Source organism: Coenobita brevimanus, chromosome 96 (genome assembly GCF_032717465.1).
Source record: "Coenobita brevimanus isolate Jiangsu-jjx chromosome 96, ASM3271746v2, whole genome shotgun sequence".
Lineage (NCBI taxonomy): Eukaryota > Metazoa > Arthropoda > Malacostraca > Decapoda > Coenobitidae > Coenobita > Coenobita brevimanus.
In genome coordinates, this window is record NC_137049.1 from 28,573,855 (window position 1) to 28,601,089 (window position 27,235).

A 27,235-nucleotide genomic window follows, 5' to 3' on the forward strand; every position below is an offset into this window, starting at 1 on the left:
CTTCTAATGGCACTGCCCATCCAGTGATAGTCAACGAAATCATGAAACCTACATCATTGCAAAGCCGAAGGTTAGTACTTTCTAATGGTACCTTATTTTTCGCTCTAGATTTATTCTGTGCAGAGTTATAAAGGTTTAAAGTTTGTTTACATTTTGGCTGGAACCCCCGCGGGAGAGGCCAATCAGGGCAAAACAATGCCCGCGGTTAAAGGGTTAAGCCGTATCTGTCTGAGGGATAATAAGAGTAGTTGCGGACAACATTTACTCGTACTCAGTTCCCCTTCTATTTGGAGGTCCTCAGGGATGTTTTAGGTTCAGCTCTATTCGCAGTTAATACGAGTAGCTTATGGGGTACAGTACTTGATGCACATGATGTATCCTATCAACTTTATTCTGATGACACTAAGCATTGAGTTGAAACAACAGATATTAATGATACCAAGAATAAACTGAAATTCCTGATGACTGATATTAAAATCTGGATGGCAAAGAGGTGACTTAAGCTGAATGATGATAAAACAGATACCATCATTATCAGAGGAAAGAGGAGTGGTGGTGATGCTGACACTGTCCTTACGCTGAAAACTGGCGAATCACAACTGCATCCAGATAGTTTTGTTTGAAACTTGGGTGTATACTTCAATTCAAAACCAAATTACTCTATAATAAAACATATTAATTTGTCAGACATTATAATTTGCATATCAGAAACCTGTACTCTGTGAGAGAGCTACTGAAAGAATGTTGCCTCTTAACATTAGTCCATGTTATGGTCTTGTCTCATATTGATTACTGTAATTCATTATGGACTGACCTCCCAAATTATCTATTAAAGAAGGTTCAGTTTGAGTTTAATAGAGCAACAAGGCTTATCTCTGGCCTCCCCTCAAGAATCCCGACCACCTCATTTCTAACCAAGTTGCACTTGTTGCCAGTAAAGGCTAGAATTGAATTTAAACTGTGTCATTACTTTCAAGGCTCTTCAGTCAGGCAAACCAATGTATCTTACTGAACTATCGAAACTTCAGTTGGCACACCCAGGTGTGATGTTAAGAAATGAAAATGTTTCCTTGCACCTTGATGTGTTTGCTGCTGTTCATCAATAGTCTTTCTCTGATCAATCTTTTTCTTACACAGCCACTAGGTCATATAATAATTGCCATCATTCATGCGGCAACTAACCTTTGTTGAATCTTTTAAAGGGCAGCTCAAAATGCTTCTTTTTTCAAGAAGCTGCAATTTGAGGAGATGCTGTGAAAGACGATTATATGATGTAACTATCGCCACTTTCTTTTTTTTAATGATGAAGAAGTCTGCATTGTATATGAGTGATTATTCTTGTAATTGTAAGTGTAAATGAGTGTCAAGTGCTAGTGGATTCCTTACGAAGAAGTGGCACTTTTGCGAAACAAAAGACCATTAACAAGAAAAAAAAAAATGTCAAACCTAAATCATATACTACTCCAAAAAATCATCCAATCAACTCAGTCCCATAGTTTCCTAGCCTCATCAACTTCTACATCTTACTCTCTTACACATTCATGTACAATATTCCTCCACCTTTTAGGCTTATCACAACTCTAACCATCAAACTGATTCACATATACCCATTTCACCACCCTGTCTACAACCATTCTCTCCATATGACAATATCATGCAAGCATCTTCTTTACCCAATCATCATAAGTTTGTTTTTTTCATGTCCATGACACAAATCACTTTGCTGTGAATTTCATTAACACCAGACATTTGATTTCATCACCTGGATACTCATCATAAATTCTGGTAAAATGATAAGTTATCAGGGTCTGAAAATATAGAAATGTTCCCATAGTATTGTTTAATGGGCAATGTTATGTTATACCAGAGGAATGGAAGAAAAAATGCATTTTAGAGCTAATCTGAAAAAAAGCAAGTACTGTAATGACTGCCTCTTCCCAATAAAAATTGTGTAAAAGAACTGAGAACAAGCCATGGTGAAATGTTGCTAGAATACTGAAAAAGAAAAATCAGATAAAAATACCAGTATGCAACACATGCTGAACACAAGATTATCAGCATGCAGCCAAAGTTCAATTGGCCACCTATAAACCATCACATGTCACCAACAAGGAATCAATACACACTCTTTTATGAAGTGAAATGGCCTTTACACAGGGAGTTTTAAAGGAAAGTTGATGGACATCGGGCAAGTATAGGAAACTTATTTAATGAATCTTAATTCCCCAACCACTTCTCTGCAACAGCCAAAATTTGAACACATTTGCTCGCAAACTGCAGTAACTCTCCTTTACCAATTCAGCCAGTATCCTCATATAACACAATGTAAAACATTAATTAATGACTAGAATAAGAAGCAAAGCATGAATATGACTGCAGTTCAAGATGTTAAGGGCTGCTGTTGTTGTCACTGACAACCCTAGTCTGTCTGGCCAAGCAGACTCATCAACAACAGGCAAGTAACCATCCATACAGAGCTGTCCCGTGCAATGAACTGTTGTTCTTTTGTAGCAGCTAATACCTCACCACAATGAGATGCAGGGAATAGTATGGAGGTTTAGTTCCCAGATTTACACAGCACTTACATCTCTTCACACAGTTAACAGGGGCACCAAAGTATGCTCCACATCACCGCCATGTAGTTGTATGGTTACCACCATCCAGCATGATGAAGGTTAACACCTAAAAATTATACATGACACTAATCTTGGTAACGGGAACAGAAAATGTACATGAAATTCTGTAAAATATTTTGGAAGAAAATCGAAGGATTGATGGAATACTGATGAACTAGCACCAAGCCATAATATGGCTACATGGAACTAAGGTAGAAGAGAGCAGAAGGAATAATTAAATTAAATGCATGACCTGCAGTGCAGAAAAAAAAAAAAAAGTGATAATGTTGGAAAGAGAAACAGTGGGAAAGTCACCTATGAAATCAGCAAGCAGTGGGGGCCACTGTAGTGAGGCAAGGAAGGGAAAAGCTGAGAGACTGTGTTGGAGTGTAATCGAGTAATCAATGAAAATGTGATGAATAGTCATGAGGACGTTCCAACATGAACAGAATGTCTGAGGGCCACAGTCCATTAAATGGCCAGATAAAAGTAGGTATGACCCATGCAAAAAGATGAGTATAGATAGTTTCCCATCGATGACTACGATGGGTCAAGGTGTGCCAAGGAAGAACTGAGGGTTTAATACTAGGAAGTTTGTTGTTAACCTGTGGGTCCAATAAGGATTGCCAGGGTTCATGTAAAAGAAGGGTTAGAGCAGGAAAACAGGCAAGCAAAGGAATGGGTGGAGAAAGGACCTACAGGAAATAGTAACTGAACACTCCAATGAGTCAGTTTGTTCATTTCCTGTAATCCCAACATGGCTAGGGACCCAGCAGAAGCAAACTGAGACTTTCTTCAGACAGAAAGAAGGAACAGCCACTCCTGACTTAGGGTGATCAAGGGATGAAAGTGAAACGAGGTGTGTAAGGAAGTGAGTGCACTAAGAGAATAAGGGATGATAACAAAGGAGAAGGAAGAGAGTTTAAGAGCAAACTTCAGAGCAAAACGAATAACATAAAGTTCTGCAGCGAGAAAACCTGCAATGGGAGGAAGAGTTCTTTGAAAGGAGGAGTCAGGGAACACAACAGCAAACCCAATGTCATGGCAATATTTAGAGCCTTCAATGACAACATGCATGTCAGAATAGTGACAGGATATGTGCTCAAGAAAATGGGAGTGAAGAGTATCTGGGGGAAGCAAGATTAAAAACAAGGGAGAAAAGGGCAAACTACAGGAGAAGGAAGAAGTCAAGACAAAAAGGACAAAGGAAGAAGGGAAAGAACAGGAGGAAATGTGAAATTAAAAGAGCGAAAAAGGATGGAGACCCAAACAGGAAACAGAAGAAGGGAATTTGAGTGAAAAGTGTTGGAGAAGGCTGAGAGGGCAGAGTAACTCACTAGTACGAAAATGAACAAGACACGCACAAGACCTAACAGTGAGAAAAGAATGACGTTTTGAAGGAAGACTGTACTGATCCTCATGTTCATTCATGTGTTATGGGAAACGGTATTAATGTGTGTGTTAATATCATATTTCTTAAACCAATGCAGTTTCCATCACAGAGAAAATTTACAACATGGTGCCAGAATTCAGTTGTTTACATGCTACCAATTCTCTCCATTAACTATAAACTTACATAGTATTTTATTTAATCAGTAACAAAAAAAAAAAAGACAATAAACATGCAGTGGTAATGTTTTGGGCCCATGTTTACTTCCTTGTTTAAGACTATGTTTACTCACTCTGGAAAGGTCTGTCTCATTTTACTTTTCTACTTTAACAAAAGTCTGTTTTAAAGGAGTCAGCTTTAAAAGGCTTTTATGGAACTTTATCTTAACTGATCAAAAGAGATGCAGCTCACCATTACTATGGTTCCAACACATGGGAGTTTCATTCACAAGGATGCTAGGATGACTGGGAAGATTAACTCCAAGGGTATTTCACATCTCTGGCCTATTGTGAAACACCATCAATGAAACTTCCTATTTGTATGAAACAATGAGGAGTTAAAGGTGCTTAATCTTGGTATGATATGGATATGAACCTTCACAGGCACTACATCCTAACTGCTAATAAATATACAATAAGACCTCACTATAACGAACTAATTGGGGCCCAAGCCAGTCCAAAAAAAGTGAAATTCCGAGAAAAGCGACATCCAAATTTCTCTCTGCTAATCCGGACTTTTTCCGATATATCAGACATTAGTCCGGATTGCACCAATGGTTTTTAAACTGTTTTCACTACCACTGACGTATTGTACTGTATTACACCTTCACTACACAAATCAAATGGTATAATGTATATAATAATACTGTACTGTACACTGATAAACATGTCTTTTATTTACCTTATTGTGGTGAACATAGCTGAAGTGGTCAGGCAGTCTGGACTGCTTCTGGCTTTATTGGACATTTTCCGATATATAGGAATTTAGTCCAGTAGCTCCTCAATTCTGATAAAAGCTAATTCCGGGCTATTGAAGTCCATTATATTGAGGTTTTCCTGTATATTTTTATTATAAAACCCACCATTCTGTGAAATCAACACATATCTTATCCTATTCACCCTATCCACTCCCCATACATTCCTCAACATTCCATTCCCACTGCTTACTCCTGCCTTTCCACACTCATAATACCAAAATCTCACACCCTATGTTTATGTGGGCACTATTACACCTTCAAGCAATCCTCTTGCATCCCCCGTAGGCTACTCAGACTTCTGTTTATCATGAAGCCCTTCATAGTGACAGTCATCTTACTTCCCTGTGCCACTCTACTTTCAACTTTCTTTGCACATTTACTTCCCTTTTCTATTAATGCACTGAAGTACTTACTCATCCACAAATTCAGATTTCTGTTTTCACCAGCATATTGCATTGAGCATTTCAAAATATAAGTAAATATTCTAAAAAAAAACATATTATGTTATACATCACATGGCTCAAATGGCATTATCTGTGTCAACTGCAGAGGCTAAATGTGCAAATGTCATTCGAGTATTGTGCGGGGGTATTAATTCTGTTGTTGTCTCATAAGATGAATGTAAGAGTCAGTGAGATATTACATACAAAGATGTCAAAAACAGTTACCAGATGAATGAGCAAAAGTAGAGGTGATCAACGTGGTGTTACATGTAGAGCAGAAGTACTGTATTGCCTATGTACCAGATGATAAGTCACTTGTACAAGTGCAATTGTGATTCGGTAATAAGGCCTGCCACCTTAGCTTCTTCTATAGACTGGTAGTACTGATCAAAGTTGACATAGGGGTGTATTCTGCCATCCTCATCCAGGGAGAACTGAGTCAGGCTGGGATTCTGCAGGTCTGAGGATTCTGTGGAGGTGGTGTTAGTGTCTGTGTGGTGGAGGGGACCCATGTCCTCCCCACCTCGCCCTAACATTCCTGAAGACAGCAAATGGTCAACTCCCTCACGATCCTGGGAAAAATTAAAAATCATTATCATTCTAACCTGATTTCCCACTACATCAGAGGGGATCCAGAAACAGAAGTAAGACAGAACTAACAACAGAGTACGTAACGAAAAAGAAATCCACTCATCTATCATTAATCCCACAGGCCAACCAGTACCTTTTTTTTCTTAATATAATTTACAAATGGTTGTGGGATGCACACTACCATACTGACTACTAAATTAAAAATGGGTTGCAACCCTTATCAAAGGGCATCTTGATATATACTTCATTCAACCATTTATATCATTCCCCAAGTCTTTTGCTTTGTTGACTTCCTTACCCCAAATTGTCATACATTCAACTACCATACATACTCATCTTCTTCACCTTCCATGCTTCCTCCCATCTTCCAACCCATTCACACATGCCACGTTCCCCACCTTGTAATATATATATCTATTCCCTATGTTACAATATGCTCAGCAAAACTCAGAATGAGGAATCTTCAGTGTCCTGTCAGCCTTGCACAATGGTATTGCATTTATCATCAATTATAAATATCAACCTACATCAGTCCACTGGACAGCAATGGTTACTTCTAACTTTCTCCACAATGACCAACTGGCTAAGGTACTACAGTACCCTGTTCCATTCATTCATCCATCCATCCATACTTATACAATCCATTATCCTAACCTTATTTCCCACTAATGTATGAGATGAATGAGTCCCACAAACAGGAACAGGAGTGCATGAAAGAACTTTATAACAGTACCCCATGAAACAAACAGTGCATCCATTCACTCATCACTAAAGCTTTCAAAATTCCCAGATCCTTCTCACAGACCTAACATTCTACATTAAAAATGAGATTCATAATGCCGGCTGGACAGAAACCATTCAGATGACTAGCAAGTTAATACATGGATGCAACCCTTGTTATATGTGTCTCATACTTCGCCTATCCATTTTATAAATTAGTTAATTCACCTGCTTATGCAATGTTATACTTTGCTTTTTCACATGTGTATTTAACGTATCCATCAACCTTCTTAATCTTCCACACCACCTCCTACTCTTAAACTTACTCATGTGTATAACTTTCTTCATACCCATTCACTCCACTAAACTGTATCATCCTGATGCACTACTCTACTTCCCTATCTTACATTTTCATACACAGCATACATACACAGAAATGACACTATGCTTCCTCTTAAGGAATCCTTATCCTGAGGGTGCCATGGAACAGTTGATTTTCCTCAGACTACAAGCTGAGATAACTGACAAAAACCAGCTAATTACCTCCCAACAGTTGTTGGATATTGTTGGGAAAAAAGAAATCTAAGATGCAAAATAAGATTTGTAAAACTACTTGGGTCTCAGTTAGGACTCTGACTCTATGTAATTATGTGACTGTTACAAACCTTGTAGCCACACTTCATTCTCATGGCAGTATTCCCAACAGCTGATGGTAGCCACACTCCTAATATATCATCATGAACCTCCGCTTTTCTTATCCTATCCATCCTACACACACAACATGCATTCCTTAACAGTGCCATTTCTAATGACTAACTTTTTTTTTAAGGGCCATTTCAAGGTCTCACACCTATATGTTACTGTGAGCACTAAAACACCTACCTGCAGCCCCCATGCAGTCTCCATACTCATTTCTCTACCCTATAATAAGATCTTCACAGGACTAGTCACTTTACTTCCTTAGGCCATTCTACTGTCCACTTCTTTTACATATTTACCTTTCTCTTCTATTACAGCACCAAGGCACTTAACACTCTTCCACCATTTTCAGCCCTCCCCTGTCATCAATATGCTACTTTGAGAGTTCTTGACCTCTCTCAACAACCACTGTTCTACTCTTAAGTGTATTAGCTCTCTGATATTTACACTCATATACATTCACAAAACTCTGAATTACTCTACACTACACAGTTTAATTCACTGTGACCAATCAAAACAGCATTGGCTATATACAGGACAGGCATACTCTGACATATCACATCTCTAACTCAGGCTTAGATCTCTCTCATAGTTCCACAGGAATACTACACACTCTTATTTCTCGCCCGTACTATTACTGAACCCACCCACCTAAAACATCCATCTACTCTTAAACATGTTTTACTGCCATCATGAAATTGATCAAAATGTGTGGTGTAGTTCCATTTAATCAAGCTAAGTAATTGGCAGAAGTGATAAACTTGATAAAATATCTCCTAACAACTTCCACATTATAGATAATATCCCTGAAATGCCTCATAATAAGAGGAAATTTAACAGAACATTAAAAAGTATTAAACTTATTCGATACTTTTCTTTTTTTTCGACATACCAAGAAAAAAAAAAATCTGCTTATCAAATACAACATAACCAGAACATTACCTGTGCCTGAGGTGGAGGTAGTACTGATCTAGGGAGACGAGGAGAGACAGAACACGGTGGAAGAACTGGTGGTAGAAGGAACCCGCCACGAGGTAAGGCACCACACAATTGAAAGTTGAAGTTTCGTATAACAAGGGTGATATCATCACGCTTGGTAACATTGCGCTGTTTGGTCAGGTAATTGTCATGGTGAAGACGAACAACTCGGTCCACCACAGTCTGAGCTACACTGGTCAGGGTAGGCTGCTCCACAAACTAAGTAAAGGGATACAAAATACTGTAATAAATAAGCTGCAAAATAATCTACATATTTTGGGTAATTAGTTATTCTTGTAATTAAGAAGCTGCTTAGTGGCTGGTGGGGGCACTTACCATCCACTCACTCAATGTAGTGCTGCTCTCAAGTGCCTGCCCTTTCCTCTCTTCCTTCCTTCATTCCGTCCTTCCTCTTCTGCCTCTCTTTCCTTCATTCTTTCCTCTTCCTTCTGTCTAAGGGTGACTCTACACTGAATAACAAGCCAAAAGGCTTCCTGTACACCAGGAAACCATTTACTAGGCTGGGTGGTAACCATATACCTGTACATGTAACCACATTATGACATCTGGTGGTTTAGTGGGCAATTAAAGCATTCCAATCGGATTGAGCCGGTGGAGGTTTATATCCAAGGGGTGGTTGGGGTTTAATGCTCATTAACGCTTCTCAGGGACGAGGACCAACTAGTCCCGGGCTCCTACACTCCTTAAGGGGAAACACTAGATTAGATGATGAATGAATGAAGAAGCTGCTTAATATCCTAAACATTCTGGATAATTATCAATCCTTGTAATTAATAATGGTGGCAGGTGGTGGCGACCATCACCCACTCACTTCATGTAGTGCCACCTACTTCTTCCTTCACCTTTATCATTCTCTTTCTGTGTCTGCCCTCCTCTCTTCCTATTTCTCTCATCTTTCCTGTCACTTTTTATTACTCTTCTGTCCTTTTCAGGTGGGTTTACATTAAGTGACAAGTTTAATTGTTTCCTGGAAGCCAGGAAACCATTTCATCGTTGGGTGGTAACCATATAACCAACCCATACGTGTTCCCTATGTGTCAACAAGTGAGTTGGTAGAGGGCTAGTGCCCCTCCCTGTAAAACAACCAAATCAAAGACAAACAGCCACCCCTTATGGGATTATGGCGTCTGGCTATAGATAGACAGACAGATAGTAATTAATAAGTTAATAATATCCAACACATACTTGATTATTAGTAATTCCCATATGTACTGAGGGTCTCATAACTTGAGGAATTATGGAGGTACAACATAACTTCATTAAATCAGCCTTATTCTGCAAACTAACTGTGATGTAAAGCTGCTCACTGTTGTAAGTTATAAATTTTTCTATCCTGGACAGTTTTTCTAGTACAGGTAGTTTCTGGAAACTTAGGGGAAGTGTCCAGTGGAATGTAAACTTTAACTATGTTGGCTTTTTTGTGACTGTCTATTTCTGTATTCACAACTTACAATTCTAAAATGTTGTCTGAGGGTACTTTTAACTGTTATACTGTGTCTATGTACTTAACTGAGTGGTGTAGAGATACAGTCAGGCCTCATTATATGTCTGTCTGCTATATGATAAATTGCTATAATGATGAACAAAATGCTGAGCCCATTTTCGGATTAACTATGGCAAAATTATTGTGAATTCGCTAGAACAATATTTGTGATGGTTGCCTACGAGAATCTCGTACAGATGTAGTGATGCAGGCAAACAGTCAGACATCGACTCAACATGGCCACTCATTGTTTATAAGATCTCCTTCATAGGCCTCTGCACAGGCAGCCTCCTCTGCACCACCCTTTTAAAAAGACTCCATCTCACTCGCCCACTTGATCATGCGTCCCAAGCCTGTGATCATCTCCCTTCTTGTCTCTGAGTTACCTAACCTTCTCGCCTGTGTAAGATCATCACAGCACCATCACTACCACCATGTAACAATGCAAATACATAACGAATAGTGCTGCGTGTGATTGAAAGTTAAGAGAAATTTTTGTGTGACATACGTGAAACCCATAACAGTCTGGTGTCACCTCCAGCTGAGTGTGATGCTACTGATGCTGCCAATGGCAAGGCTAAATGACCAAGGCATTGTCTTTCTCTTAATAAGAAATTAAACACTGTTAAGCACCATATGAAGGGGCAGGGGGGCAAGCAAGATCACCAAGGCCCTAAAGCTGCACCGGTCCATGGTCTCGATGGTCCCTATCTATCTATCTATAGCCCGACGCCCTAATCCCGCAAAGGGTGGCCGCAGACAAAACGCCTCCAAGTCGCTCTGTCATCCACCATTTGACTACCCTCCCCCCAACTCACCCCCCCCTCCCTCATATACCTCTCAACTCCATCCCTCCACCTCATTCTCGGTCTACCTCTCCCTCTCCCTCCCTCCACCTCACCTAGATACACCCTCTTAGTCAGTCTTTCATTCTCCATTCTCTTCACATGTCCGATGGTGATAAAGAAATAAGATGTTCTACCAGTGACATTGCAGAACGTGTCTACCCTGGCTGCTAAACGACTAACCAGAACAAGGAAGCCTATAATGGAGGAGATAGAGCATCTCTTAGCTTTGTGAGCTAATGAACCAAACTGAGCAAAGCAGGCTCTTCACTGAAGTTTAAGTTGTGCCAAGACTCTCAATCTGTGGAAGGATCTCAGGGATAGGGAAGGCAAGGAGCCCATGGAGGAGTTCAGGCCAGCACAGGTTGATCTGTGCAGATTAAGGCCCATGCTGGCCTTAAATCTGTGACCATGCATGGTGAGACTGGTAGTACTGACCATGTGGCAGCTGAGGCCTTCCCTGCAAAGCTGAAGGAAATCATAGAGGAAGGGGATACTCTTCAAAACAGGTCCTCAACTTCAATGAAATATACCTGTTTTGGAAACTTATCACCCAGAAGACGTACATAAGCAAGGATGAGCGATGTGCACCAGGGTTTAAGGCAGCCAAAGACCGCCTCACCCTCCTCCTCGGTGTGAATTCTGAGGGAGACCTGGAGCTCAAATTGCTCCTCGTGTATCACTGGGAGAAACCCCGAATGCTGGCAGGGTTCAAGGAGGAGAACCTAGGAGTTATTTGGATGAGAAACTCTAAGGCATGGCTGACCTCCACAATCTGCCACTCTTACATGTCAGGATATCTGTCCCTCTGCCTGTGTGACTGTGCCAGTTGAAGCAATCTTGTCAACCATTTCTTTTTGCTAGCCAACAATGCCCCGCACCACCCTGAGAGCATGGAGGACTGGGTGGATAATATCAAAGTGGTCTACCTGTCCCCCAACACAACACTGTTGCTCCAGCCAATGGATCAGGATGTCACTGCCACACTCAAAGCCTACTGCGTCCAAGTGGTCGATGATGATGTGCAAAAGGTCCTGGACAGCCAAGCTGACCAACTCCCTACAGAGCAGCCCACTGAGTTAAGAGAATGGATGGTGGTGTGGACAGCAGCGAGGACAAGCCCCTTTGTGTTCTCGGCATTAGGATCTTCAAGACTTCCTAGCAATTATGGAAATAGGTATCTCATACATCTGGGACATGGATCCAAACCCAGTGATGTGTGACACAATGATGCATGGCATCAAACAACACTTGAGGCTATATAGGGAGCTCTTGGCAACTAAGAAAAAGGCAGCCTGGCACACCACTATCATCATCTTTTTCCCTCCTGCCACTAGTACCGAGGCAGAGTCAATGCCATCATCAAGCAGTGTGCAAATACAACATCCTGCATCACCTGTCTTTGTCATGTCTGTCTCATCTTCATCACTGCCTAGCACACACGTGCATTGCCCCGCTGCCACACTGCCATGCTGTCCCTTGCCCTCACCGGTACGAGCTCCATCAGGCTCACTGCATCGCTCTCCCTTGGCCTCACAACTTCACTCTCCCTATCTCTCTTCACCTCTTCCTGAGGACCTGGACTGATCGTCCAGGCCTTCCAACTCTCCCCCCAACCTTCGGGAGACCCTGACAACTTGGATCAGCCTAGGGCTTACTACAGGTGATTTTTTTTTTCTTATTATTTTTTATGGCATTGTGGTCATAGGCCCACTCCTAATCCCCGCTGAATCCAAGTTATGTTGACCTCACAATGCAATAAATCACTGTGTGATGAGTTTTCGCTTGATGTAACCCTATTGCATCCCTGAGTGTCAGTTGACTGCCTCACTCCTTCAGACTGGCAGTAGGGGTGAGTCAATCCTGGCTACAAGTCAGCAACTGGCAGAAGGAGCTGTTACCTGATTACAGCATACTAGGTATGCTGCATGACCATTGGCACCATGATCTGAATCCCAGCATGGGTAGCTGCCACCAATGGACTCAGGTGTCCATTCATCTCTGTGAGTTGGTGGATAAAATGAAGACCAAGATCAACACCTTGGGGAGGTAACCAGTAACATGGATGATGTAGTGGCTTTGTATCCCAGGACAGCTGATGAATAACCCATTACAGATTCAAAGCCTCATGGCATCTGTCCCAACTTTAACCTTTACCCTTTACTATAGGTTCTTTAGATAATTCTTAAAGTTATCTGAAACTTCAATACAGAACAAAGTAATGTAAAAAACATATAAAATCACAACATTCCTGAAACGCCAGAAGTAAAAAAAAAAAAAAAAAAAAAAAAAAAAAAAAAGATACAATACTTACCTGCTCAACCACCATCTGTGCAATCTCTTTATTGACCTGCTCTGACCCAGTAGCATCCTGGTATGACTTGTAGAGTCCATCACTCATCAGCAGGAGAAAACTGCCAAAGAAAAATCAGGTTACAAAATGCGCTCCATCTCATCCAATTTCTCTGTCTGATTTTGTTGTCATAAGTCTGAACAACTGCCTCTAGCACAAACATATACTGCACTGTACAACATGTACTTGTAGCAATTTAACAGTTTCACCAGAAGAATATGAGCTGCACTGTAAAAAAATAAAACTGTGTTCTTTATAATTACCAGAAGAATATGACCAGCACTGTAAAAAAATAAATCTGGTCTTTACAATCACCAGAAGAATATGAATGGCACCATATAAACTAACACTGTGTTCTTTACAATCATCTTCACTGCATGATTTTTTTTTTTTTTTTTTTTTTTTTACTGCACTCTGGCACTTGGTGAGTTTATTCAGAACAGACCCTTCAACCTGATGACATATTCTGTACAGTATTCTGGCTTACACCAAATTATTTCATTCGGCTTAAATCATCATCATCATCATCATCCGGACCTCCTTTCCCACCTTAGGGCAGGGTGAAGAGTAGCAACATCCAGACAGCCCAAATTTGCCCAGTCCAAAGGGCCACGCTTCCATTCACTCACCATTCAAGCCCCCGGAATCTTCACTCTATCTGCTATGCCTAAAACATTCACTATGTTCTGTAGCTTCATATAAACATATCCGATAGTCAATCCGGACGCTGTCACGTAAGACAGGGTGCCAAAACCTTGATTATGTGCTTCTCCTCACAATATTCAGTCACCCAGATCGATCTCTTGTCAGCCCCCTACCCTCACCGACTTCCAAACCTCTCTTTCTCACACACCCATCCACCTTATCCCTTCACCTTCTTTTTTGGCTTGAAAAGGGGTAAAAAATTGTTTTATTTAACCTTTTATTTATTTATTTATTTATTTTTTACTGCATTCTAGCACTTAGTGATTTTACTCCACTCTGCCCCTTCAAACCGATAACATACACTGTACTGTATTCTGGCCCACACCATATTATTTTATTAGTTTAAAAAGGGGTGAGAAATCATTTTATTTAACATTATTTCAGTCTGTTATTTCCAGCTTTTTAACTTCCACTGTGGCAAACAATACTCAGTTTTATTTTTATGATGTCTACAGTGTGAGGCTTTTTTTATATATACATTACTTGAATTATCTTTTTCCCATACAAATGATAGTCATCTACAATGGTAGACTGTTGCCATATGTAATGACAGTCATCTACAGTGGTAGACTGTTGTCATATGTGATGTTTTAGGTGATTATGAAATTATAATGTTCATTCTTAATGTGGGTTAGGTAAATGAGGCTGTCTCCCACAGGGCCAACCTTTGGCCCCATCAGTTTATTCCCACTGAACCCATGTTAAAGCATGTCAGCTTACTATGAAAACACCTAATGCTATGATCTGGGGACCATGGTCCCATCAGTACGTAAGGGATACCTGTATCAACAGCATTTCATGAGAAATGGGCCAGATACTTATTAACACATCATTGAAGTCTTTGGAATCCTAACCCCACCTCATAGCCCTAACCATCCGCACATACCCAGTATTTTTTTGGTATTTTTGTTCATAGATGCACTTCACATACCTACTAAATAGTCAATCCATCAACTATCAACTTAAATGGGGGATGGAAACAAACCCTTGACGTGTGCTCCTCTGTGCATAATTCATCCACTCAATATTATTTCCTCCATCCATCCATCATCCAATCCTACATTGCCCCATGAGGAGCGTGGGAGCCCGGGGCTAGGCAGTTGGTCCTGACAATATTATTTCCTACATCATCATATTCCACACCTTGCTTTTTTACATACTTATATCCCATAACCATTCACCCTCTTCATGGCCTACCACATTTTCTATCTTCACATTCTCCCTCCATTTCCATTGCCTTAAATCAACATCCATTCTCTCCATATGGCTATACCATCTAATCACACTCTCTTCAACTGTTATCAACAGACATCCTTACTCAACAACTTTTGCAAATCACATTATCCAGCCCATTCACTACATGCACTCCACACAACACTACATGTACTCCACACATTTCCTCAAAAATCCCATCTCCACTGCTCTTCCCCCTGACTCTTCACTCTCATGCCAAACCAAAATTTCACAACAATACATTGACATGGGCACGATTTAGCCCTCATGCAATCCTTTTGTAGCCTCCAAACTTAGCCCTCTGCTTGATATCAAAGTAGGCATTGAGCTGAGGCTACACGTCAGGCCTTGAGGTTAAAGCTGATGATTTTAGATAAGGTAAAAGGTCAAGACCAACCTTTTCAACAGGCCTCAAGCCTGAGGCTAAGACTTTAATGGGAGGCCTTGTGCAGCCTAGGCTTAATACTCTACAGTATTCTATTACTGTTCTTATAAACTGTTTTGTCCAATTTAAAACAAAGTTTTACATATTTCTTACAATAAATGGTGGCTATGTTATCTATCTTCATAAGCATAGCTAAAATATAATGTATAAGATAACTTCCTATGCCTTTCTGGATCACAGTATTTACCACCTGTGCTAAATAACTATTCCTGCTGCGTGTGCACACACACACACACACACACACACTGGGATTATAAGTTGGGAAATAAAACCCTACACATATCAGAAAAAGAGAAGGACCTCCATCCATCCATCCATCCATCATCTAATCCTGAGTGATTATCAGTAACAGACTATCTCTGGCTGACCACATCAGTGAGAAGGTACAGAACATGTATACGCTGCTTGCTAATATGTGAACAGCATCCACATACATAAATGAAGACATGCTGAGAAAGATAATAACATCATTCATCACACCACCCCTGGAGCATGAATCAGTATTCTGGAATCCTCACCTCAAGAAACACATAGATGAGACTGAAAGGGCCACTACAAGATAGGTACCAAGCTTAAGGGATCTAAGCTACGAAGAAAGACTAGAAAAACTGAATCTATCACCACTACTGGAGAGAAGGAAAAGTGGAAACATGATTATGCCATATAAATGCATCTCAGGGAAAGAGAAAATAGACATAAATGAGTATACGAGTATAACCCATGGGAAAGCATCACCAAGAGGACAATGCAAAAAAATTGCATAAAAAGAGAGGTGATAAAGACACAAGGAAATTTAGTTCCCAAATATGGCAACCGATCAGTGGAATGCACTACCGAATGAAACAGTGAGTGCCAAAACAATTCACAAATTTAGGGATATGTATGATTAAAGTAATTTAATACACAGGACAGTACGAGCTTGATTCATTCCTGTTAAGATACAGGTAGGTATGAACAATTATGTAAGAACACACACACGCACACACACACACACACACACACACACACACACACACACACACACACACACCGCTCGCTGGTGCAGTGGTAACGCTCTCGCTTGCCAACTGGTGGACGGGAGTTCACGCCTCGCTCAGGTTGCGAAAAGTTTCACTGACGAAGTGGGTGGTTACTGTCCCCCTCGAGCAAGGGGACGGGTGTGTGCCCTTAGATCGGACTATATGAGCTCTCAGCTCCCTTCCGGGAGGGTAAAAGCCGACGATCACGACCATCAAGTGATCCTGACCGACCCGGTGAATTACACACACACACACAAACACGCACACACACATACACACACACACACATACACAAAATCTTCCTCTTTCCTCTAGTCCCCCTCTCCACCCTCTGCCACCCCTTCATATCTACCTCCTCAGATAGCATCCCATCTCTCTCTCTCTCTCTTTGCCTATCCATCCATCCATCATCCAGTCCTACATTGCTCCACGAGGAGCATAGGAGCCCGGGGCTAAGCAGTTGGTCCCTACATTTAAGATGAGAGTGACCAGCCTCACTCAACCCTGAGTGGCATTATATGAGCAATCAACCCCAACCATCCCTTGGATATAAACCTTCACCGGCTCAATCCGACTGGAGCGCAATAATTACTCACTAAACCACCAGGCGCCAAAGTTGGTTATATGGTTACCACCCGGCGTAGTAAATGGTTTCCTGGTGTACAGGAAACCATTTGGCTTGTCACGCAGTGTAGAGTCACCCACAGGCAGAAGGAAGAGGAAGAATGAAAGAAAGAAAGACAGAAGAGAGAGTGTAAAGTTTACCCTCTTTGCCCATATAATAGAATACATATCTGTTTATGTACATTTTTTCTCATTTGTATTGTCCTCATTGTCTGCTGTATCAAAACATAAAAAAATATAACTACATAAGATGCAGCTCCTCTCAATGGTTAGACTATAAACCAAAATAAGACTACAAAACAAAATAAGTACAGCAAAGGAGAAAACATTAATCTGAATGTCTTTCATCAAAATATCGAAGAAGGAATTTTTTTCCTAATCAATAAATGTTGCACTATCTCATTGTTTTCCACCAAGTCAGTGTTTCTAGTGACTTATCACTCACTAGCAAAGCAGCAGCCTTCCTGTGGCAGACAGCACCTCACCAAGGATGGAACAAAGTCCTTCCACATGGTAAGGTGCAGGGAGATGGAGGAGGCATGGCCCCCAAAATGATGAGCTGTGTACAGGAGATACGCATAAGTAATAGTCTTAGTCAGGAGTTTGACTACTTCATGAATGTGGTTCCCCACCTGGAAGTGTCATGCAAGGTCAGCTACCAAGCCCTGACCCCACATTACCCCCAAGATAGTACCTCCCAGGATGATGGTAAACACCCACCTACTACCTTTTTGGTCAGCTAACAAGTACTATACCTTGTCCAAACGTGATCCGAGACTATGCAAAGCAGAAGCATCCACCTTTCCTGAGATAGATACATGCTCCAGCCACATACTCATAGATGAATGGAAAAAGGAGAAGCCGGCTGGTGGGAATTAAAATGCTGTTATTATTTCTCACCTTCTATTACCCTGATTAAATACCTAAATGAAGTCAGTAACATAAGCTAGATAAGTAACTAGTGAATTTCTAAAAACTATGCTGTGATTATCTTTGTTTCCTACCTGCATGAGTCATCAATGGGAAGGGACCTTATGTGTGGCTCCGGAATAACTGGTTCTGAAGTTGCTGTGCTCAGAATATCAAACTCCTTATAACCACCCTTCATGAAGTAGTTCCCAATACACCGTGTCAGGTTGTGGTTACCAAACTTTGCTCCTGTAAAATCAGCCATAACAATAAAAGCATCATTGATGAAGTTAATTATGTTGAAGTTGAATTATAATTATCATTTTCATGCTAACACAAAACTTGACTACATGATTAAAATGCATGTTCTCCATCCATTATCTAAACCTGTGCTGCCCGATGAGGAACATAGGATCCCAGGGCTTGGCAAGTTGTTCCTGACATTTAAGATGAGAATGACCACCCTCATTCATTCCTGAGTGGCATTATGTGAGCAATATACTCCTTGGATTTAAACCAACACAGGCTCAATCTGGTTGGAGCACCTTAATTACCCACTAAACCATCAGGTGCCATAGTTTGGTTATATGGTTTGCTATCACCCAGTGTAGTAAATGGTTTCCTAGTGTACAGGAAACCATTTGGCTTGTCACTCAGTGTACAGTCACCCACAGACAGAAGGAAGAGGAGAGAATAAAGGAAAAAACAACATAAGTGGAAGAAAGGAAAGAAGGAAGTATGAGAGGAAAGGGTGGCCACCCCAGAGCAGCACTACATCAAGTGAGTGGATGGTGAGCTATATGATATAAAACCAATTTTTCCTATACTAGAGCATGAAAATGTCAAAGGCAGGCTAATGTGATCTCACTGACACTAACCCAACACACATTGGTGTGAAGGGACCAATATGACACAGCAATGAGCAAAGATGACAGATGCTACAACTCCAGCATAAAAATCTAGTGTGAAAAAAGGGGGCAGAATGCCTTGAGGCACTTAGTTGCAGTCCTCTTCTCTGAAATGCAGGGCTGTGACAAGTTATTAACCCACTATTCTAAGATACAAGGCAACTGCACCATCCAAGTTACCAGTTTTCTCCCTAGGTGTTAACCTAGGTACAACCCACAAAGGGTGGATGGACAGCTAAGCAAGCTGGCACCAACTACCCACACCAAGACTGAAACCATGGTGTTATCTGGCTGGCAGCTTCATGGATAGATGTGCTATCCACTTGGCCACCATGGCAGTGGCTGAGTGCTTGGCACTGCTAAGTCATGGTTATGAGGCAGGAATAAAGTGCCTTATTAACTAATGAAAACAACCCTCCAATCAATTTGCACTTGGAACTGAGCTTAGCTGAAAAGAGTTAGGGATGTCTATTGTTTGATCAAATGCCCTACAGTATAATAAATGCCAACCTTGAAGCTTAGAAGTGGGTAGGTTGATGACTGCCAGGCGCTGAAGTTCGTCATGGCTACTGGTAGTATGATCTGCTGTCAACTGTCTCACCTTCAGCACACCTGATCTGAAACACAGAACCCTCTTTAGCATCTCTCAAACTCCTAAGACTCATTCTCTGCCGAAGAAAATCATCTGGTATAAGAAAGCTACAGTTGTCCTGACCATAAAAGAGATAAGGGTATTACCGTAGTATTATCTCTTCGCACTCTTATGAGTTGTACCAAAACATGAGAAGGCTAATGGTACAAGTATCTACTATTTCAGGCCCTATGACTCATTCATCTAAAGAAAACTGTCTGACCCAACCTGGAGTACAATACTACTTTTGTTCCAGCCACGAAAGTGTTAATATCAGAGCCATGATCCAACACTTAAAAAAAAAATTCTTCTTGTCTTTAAACCTTCCCTCACAACCATTGGCATTAAGTTCTTTATTTCCAATAACAGTGTTTATTATTTCTTCCACTCCTCTTTCCTTTTTTCACTTCATCTCTTCATTTAACCCTATCTTTGACCTGATACACCCTCTTCTCACTTCCTTCATTTTCTATTGCTTGTATCCACACCTCATCTCGGATAATCCCACTCACACTAGTGCTACAAGACATACAGTATCATCAGTTAAACATCAGCAGTTCTAGGACCTAGTACAGCAGTCAATGAATGGATAAGTGAAGACTATATCTAATCTTTCTACTATGAAAAGTCTTTCTTAAAGTGAATAAAATGGTCTAGAGAGAGCTAGAACAAAATAAACAACACATCACTGGACTGATAAGGTTAAACAACTCCCATACTATAGAGTTTTACGGTTTAACAGGAGCTACAGTTGCTCAGTGAATAGCCTACTCATCCCACAATGTGTGTGCCCTGAGTCCAGGGTTCAAACCTAATCCATGGCAGATATATAATGCACCAGGTATGTGCCGGTAGTATGCCCTTTTATATGCTAACATATGTTTGCAATATCCATTCCACCAATAGCACATACAAAATTAATATAACCCTGACAACACTAACTTTCAAATGCATCACTCTTTCTATAGAGATACCTTCCCCTTCTGTAAATCACAAACATGAGGAAACATTAATTCTGGCTAACACTCTCTCTACAGGGAGAAAGTCCAGTGCTGAAGAGGACTCTTATGGGTTGAATCAGTTAAAGACTACAGATACAGTTGGTTTACTATACCCTTTTTATTCTAACTTGGCCTAAAATGGTCATGTCTCCATCTTAATTGATGAATTGTAACAAGAGACTACAATGAATATGATGCTAGTCACAAAGTGCTACAGAAAGAATGGAGAGCCATACTACTGTCTGATTATATCACTGAGCTATGGTAATAAGCTGCACAAAAGAGGAAACTCTGGACCAGGAAAGAGTAAAAGAACTACAAAAAGCTGACCTGTCTTTACTGCAGAGCAGAGCACGTGAGTCGCCGAGGTTTCCCACATGGAGGTAACCATTGTGAACCAACGCCACCACTGCTGTTGTTCCACCTCGGATTTCCTGGTCTAGCACCTCAAAACACCACCAGATTATTACATTACGGCACCATAAATTTTCCACAATACCAGATTCAATTCAAGTTATATTCTCTCTAGCACAGGAGAATCAGCCTTGCTTCCTCCTTAGCGATTTGTCTTCCATATTACATTTCAGTATCCTCTTGTATGCTATTCACATCTTTTCAATACAGTACCGACATTTGCACTCGTAGTATAGAAGAGGCTATGAAGATGTTTAGGCTTATAAATCTGCTGAAGACTATTTGCTACTATATCTTTTAAACTAATGAGTACATGGGCCTTTATCTCAACAGCTAAGACCTACTCAGTGAGCGTGGCTAAAGTCCGTATTCTTGGAGTCAATGGAGGCTTCATATCACCTTTTTTTTCAGCTACATTACACATTTTACGGCTTCATATTTCATGTTATTTATGCACTGTTAGTACTGACATGGTGTGTTTCAGACACATTCAAGGGGAAAAGGTGTAATATGCAAGTAAACTGCTGAGGAAAACATGTTACAAAGTCTCCTATGCCACCTCAAATATAAACAAACATGTCTGACTGATGGTGAGGTGTAGAGTGACAGTCATGTTCAGGAGTCACATCAAAAGTTCCTGGTCATGTTATGGCATTTTTTTCCTTTAAAATAATTCTCTTATTAAGCTTTTCATCATCATCAACCCAGACCTCTTTTTCCAACTAAGAAAGGTATGAGATAAGGAGCAAGGGGAAAAAAAAAATGATAAATGGACAACCAACGTAATGCCTACCCAACTGAATGGGCAATCAAGACCCCAGAATCATGACTCCAACTCACAGCCATAAGCATCCACACTTACATACCCATAACACCTATCAACCTGACTTAATCAGACGACTATCACTTCAGTGGTAAAGAAAGAGATGCCAAATCCTTGCTAGGAAAGCCTCTGTACAAATTCTTCCAGCTGGCTTCATACAGTCAGTTCCCTAGCCTCCATCCCTTGCTTTCTCACACACTCATTTGCCAAATACCCTCCTCTCACTGACCATGCTCCTCTTACCATCGAACTCATTTAGATAAGCTCTTTTCATCATTCTATTCGTGCTCATTTTCTCCACAGAACCATTCCATCTAAGCACACGGTCTTTGACTCTGGTGTCCACAAATACTCTTGCTTCACCTACTACACAAAATTAAATCATTCCTTATCCTATCTACTCTCTGCATTTCACACCAATTCCTTAACAATCTCATCTCCACAGCCTTTCCTTTGACTTTTCATTTTCATGTCATACCACAGTCTCCCATCTGTATGTTAATGTAGGGACTAGAGCTCCATGCAATCCTCTCACATCTGCTACACTCAGACCATTATTATCTTATCAAGGCCTTCATACCATCAGCCACTTTCTTTCCCTATGCCACTCTTCATACAGACCCATAATATTACTTGGCATGCCATCCAAGATATCTGAATGTCCGATTCTTAACAAAGTCTCACTTCAAAGCCACACTCACGGTAACGAAGACAAATGGTGTACGGAATAGTAAAGATACAGCAAGTACTGGTGTGGAGATACAGAAAGTGCAGTATGTTGTTGTGTAATGGATTAAACACAATTAGTGATATACACATATGGCCAGTGATAAGGAAGACAATGTAACAAGGTGAGTACAGTATGTTCACACAGTAAGCGAGCGGATGGACGGTCCTAGTCCTCGCGCACCGTGAAATCGCGCACTGTGAATACATAATCTTATGGGAAAAATAACATATGGGTGGAACCCCCTCATACCTTGACAATTTTTGACCCTTAGAGACATAATAAAGGGAAAATTTTTCAGACATACAATACAGATATAGCTACAATAACAAAAATATGGTCAGTTACCTTAACAACAGTAGACAAATGGCCTGATGGACGTTAATAACAGGGGTTCCGAGGCATGGCAACACACTTTGAGTGCCCCTGCTGCCACCGCAGCCACACCACGCTTGTTCAACGGTTGCCAGTGTTGTATTATTCCAGGCTTTGACGAAGAAATTTACAGCCTGTTAAATGTTACATTTTTTCCAGAATGCAGCAACAGTCATTATGTTGGGGGTTGCAGGTATGCCAGGTGAGGCAGGTGAGTCTGGTGGGGCTGTGGAGGTGGAGGGAGAGGCAGCTGGTGAATCAGGTGGGGCAGAGGAGGAGGAGGGGACAGTGGCAGGCGAGTCAGGGGAGGTGGTGAGAGGAGGATCCTCCATCTCCTCCTCGTTACTGTTCACATTTTCGGCAATTTCCTTCATCTCTTCTTGTTTGTCTCGTTCATTCCTCATCTTGTTATGGACATATTGACAGTATGACAACATGGCATTTGCGAAATAAGTCATTCAAGTGAATCCAAACATTATTATAGAAACTGGGTATATGTGAGTGAGGTGGAGGGAGGGAGAGGGAGGGGGAGGCCATGGATGAGATGGAGGGATGGAGTGGAGAAGTATATGAGAGAGGGGGGTATGAGCTGGGAGCAGGGCAGTGAAATGGTGGGGGACAGAGCGACATGGAGGTAATTTGTTTGTGGTCACCCCTTACGGAATTAAGGCATCTGGCAATAGATAGACAGATAGATAGGTATATATTCTAAATTACCGTTAATGCCAAAAACGTTATTGTCAAAGCTGTCACTGGCGAGATCTTACTGTAGACTCCTCTTGAGCACCTTCCCCAAGAGTCTCTAAGTCACTATTGGCGCGTCGTGCAGGGGGGGGATCGCATAGTCAGGGAAAATAGCAGTTTTGGGCTACTCCTTGCCTCTGCCTTGGGTATTGTGGGATAAACTCGCACATTCAAAGCTTTATGGTTATGATTTTTGGTCACTCGTGTACTATGTGATTCGTGTACCGTGATCACACGTACTGTGCGAGCGTACTGTACTTGAAAGTTTAAGACAGTGTGTCTTTGTTCCAAGTAACTTTTTTTGAAGTTCTTTTTGCTACTAATCCACATTTAATAAGAGAATAACTGTCTGTGAAATGGTTTCCTGTACACTAGGAATTAGATGATGAATGAATGAATGAATGAAAATTCCATCAATACTTATAAAATTGATTTGTCTGTTTCCTCCAATATCCTTTATCAAGTTTTATGGAAAATGCTGAGATATTTTGGATTCATTTTGGAAACAACTCAAAGCCCCATGAGGAGCGTAGGAGCCCGGGGCTAGGCAGTTGGTCCCGACATTTAAGATGAGAATGACCAGCCTCACTCATCCCTGAGTGGCATTACGTGAGCAATAAACCCCAACTACCCCTTGGATATAAACCTTCACCGGCTCAATCCGATTGGAACACAATAATTACCCACTAAACCACCAGGCGCCAAAATTTGGTTATATGGTTACCACCCAGCGTAGTAAATGGTTTCCTGGTGTACAGGAAACCATTTGGCTTGTCACTCAGCGTAGAGTCACCCACGGGCAGAAGGAAGAGGAAAGAATGAAGGAATGAAAGACAGAAGAGCGAGTGTAAAGTCACCCGCAGGCAGAAAGACGAGGAAAGAATGAAGGAAAGAAAGACAGAGGAAGATGGAAGGAAAGAAGGACGGAGGAGAGGACAGGGCAGACACCCGAGAGCAGCACTACATTGAGTGAGTGGATGGTGAGTGCCCCTACCTACCCCTTTCATTTCTCAAAAATTTATGATCTTGATGATCATGATGGTATTGTGATGTATAATTATAAGGTTAATCAGGGCCACTCTTCTGACGCAATAATAGCTATGAAATGACAGTCATGTTGTTATTACGAGGTTTTGAGCACTTTGTCAATTTTTTTTTTTTTTTTTTGGGGGGGGGAGGGAGAGTGATTTATTTATTTTCATCACTCTTTCCTGTTCCTTCTACCTACAGGTGGCTTTACTCTCCCACTTCTGTCTTTCTTTTCTTCATTCTTTCCTTGTCCTTCTGCCTACGAGTGACGGCACTGAGTGACAAGCCAAATGGTTTCCTGTACACCAGGAAATCATTTAATATGCTTGGTGGTAACCATATAACCAAATTATGGAACCTGGTGGTTTAGTGGGTAATTAAGAGGTTCCAATCAGATTGAGCCAGTGCAGGTTTATATCCTTGGGATGGCTGGGGTTTATTGCTCACTTTGATGCCACTCAAGAATGAGTGAGGTTGATCACTCTCATCTTAAATCTCAGGACCAACTTGCCTAGCCCCAGGCTCATATGCTCCCATGGGGTAACACAAGATTAGACGATGAATGAATGAATAAATAAGAAATGGATCAACCACAATTTTATTACAGACACATCCCTGACTTAAAATGAGGTCTGTCTGTACTGGAACTGGTGCAGCTGCATAAGGAAGATGCTCTATGATGAACAGAGTAAAAGAATTTAAACGATGAGAAAGCTAGCAGTGAATGAAGAGTGGGAGAGAACAGAAAAGTTATGTAAGCAGAGCAGCCTGGAGACTTGATAAGGTCATCTCTTTTTAGGGAGTTCCTGGGAGGAAACAGGGCATTAACAAAATAAATGTATGATTTTTTATCATTACAAAATGAGTAACTGGAGTATGTTTTTCATGTTATAATATTGTGTGGTGTAGTGAAATACTCATGCATAATTATCAAAATACACATGGTAGGTGGGGGCACTCACCATCCACTCACTTGATGTAGAGTGCTGCTGGGTGCCTGCCCTTTCCTCTCTTCCTTCCTTCTTTCCTTCCTTCCTCTTCCATCTTTCTTTCCTTCCTTCTTTCCTCTTCCTTGTCTATGGGTGACTCTATACTGAGTGACAAGTCAAATGGTTTCTTGTGCATCAGGAAACCATTTACTACGCTGGGTAGTAATCATGTAACCAAATTATGGCGCCTGGTGGTTTAGCAGGTCACTACAGTGCTCCAATCAGATTGAGCCAGCGAAGGTTTATATCCAAGGGGTGGTTGGGGTTTACTGCTCACATAATGCCACTCAGGGATGAGTGAGGCTGGTCACTCTCATCTTAAATGTCAGGACCAACCTGCCTAGTCCCAGACTCCTACGCTCCTCATGGGGCAACACTGGATTAGATAATGAATTAATGAAATACATTCATATGAAATACATAAACTGAAAGACTGATAAATAGTGTCAGGAAAATTCTGCAGGGAGAGTAAGGGATGGAAGACCAATAGTGCACAGTACTTAAGTGAGGGAGGGTTGGACTGGCAGGAGGGAGAGGTAATGACTGACTGTTGTTGTGAATCAACCTCAATCTGTCTGGCTGAGCAGACCCATCAACCACAGGCAAGCAACTATCCCTGCAGGGCCATCCCATGCAGTGAACTGATGTTCCCTGTTAGTTAAAAGCACTTTCCCATAGCAAGACACAGGGTGGATGCCACTTTTGCATCTCTCCACCCAGCTGGTTCCACTTCACCCCTTGATCTGGTTATATGGCTACCACCCTGAACTGTAAATGGTTTCCTGGGTTACAGGAAACCATCAGATGCATCACTCACTGTAGAGCCACCTGAAGTGGAAAGAAGGGTAATAAAAGCGACAGGAAGGAAAAGAAAGAGAGGAGCGCAGACATATGATAATGGTGAAGGATGAAGTAGGCAGCACCACATCCTGCAAGTGGATGATGGTTGCAACCACCTACCATTAAGCGATAAGTGGTAAATGAAAGAACTGAATGCACCGATATCATGGGCACCCTGGATGACCTGACACTGGACATCAGGCAACAGAGATCAATTAAACAAAACTCATACTTCACTGCAACATGAAAAAGAATAATCTCCTCACCTGTAATCTGTTGACTGTTTCTGGCATCTTCTGTGCTGCCTCAAACTGGGACATGCCATCAGGTATCTTGTCAAGAAGCTGAGTTCGTTCAGCAATTTTAGGGTCGATGGACTCTAGGAAGGCATTCTCAACTGCAAGGAAGGCATCTCGGAACACCTCCTTCACCTCCTCCACTGTTGTTTTACCAGTCAGTTGCTCAAAACTTAATTCAGCTGGCATTCTCTGTAGGAAAGGAAATTTATGTCATTTATGATTATATGCGCACAGTACAACACAAGGACAGCTTTTTTCAAGTGTCAGATATAAGCAACGTGTACAAACAAAAAACATGGCAAACTCAAATGTTAAATAATAAAGGCTCCAACTTAAGAAAAATAAAAATATTTGCAATGAGAGAAAAAGTTCATTGCAGAACCAGCCAGCATTAAAACAATTCTGG

General features: G+C 41.2%; 1 protein-coding gene across 1 annotated transcript in view; it reads right to left on the reverse strand.

The window, feature by feature from the left end:
• Positions 1-5,508: 5,508 nt before the first annotated feature.
• The window catches only part of LOC145413368 (TGF-beta-activated kinase 1 and MAP3K7-binding protein 1-like), a 32,189-nt gene continuing 10,462 nt past the window's right edge, over positions 5,509-27,235 (reverse strand). The window contains exons 4-10 of the mRNA XM_080283047.1: positions 26,797-27,018; positions 20,920-21,035; positions 19,468-19,574; positions 18,145-18,298; positions 13,076-13,175; positions 8,377-8,631; positions 5,509-5,996 (exon numbers count right to left, since the gene is read on the reverse strand). Of these exons, the coding sequence (XP_080139173.1) occupies positions 5,736-5,996; positions 8,377-8,631; positions 13,076-13,175; positions 18,145-18,298; positions 19,468-19,574; positions 20,920-21,035; positions 26,797-27,018 (1,215 nt within the window). The 3' untranslated portion in view covers positions 5,509-5,735. The remainder of the gene's footprint in view (positions 5,997-8,376; positions 8,632-13,075; positions 13,176-18,144; positions 18,299-19,467; positions 19,575-20,919; positions 21,036-26,796; positions 27,019-27,235) is intronic.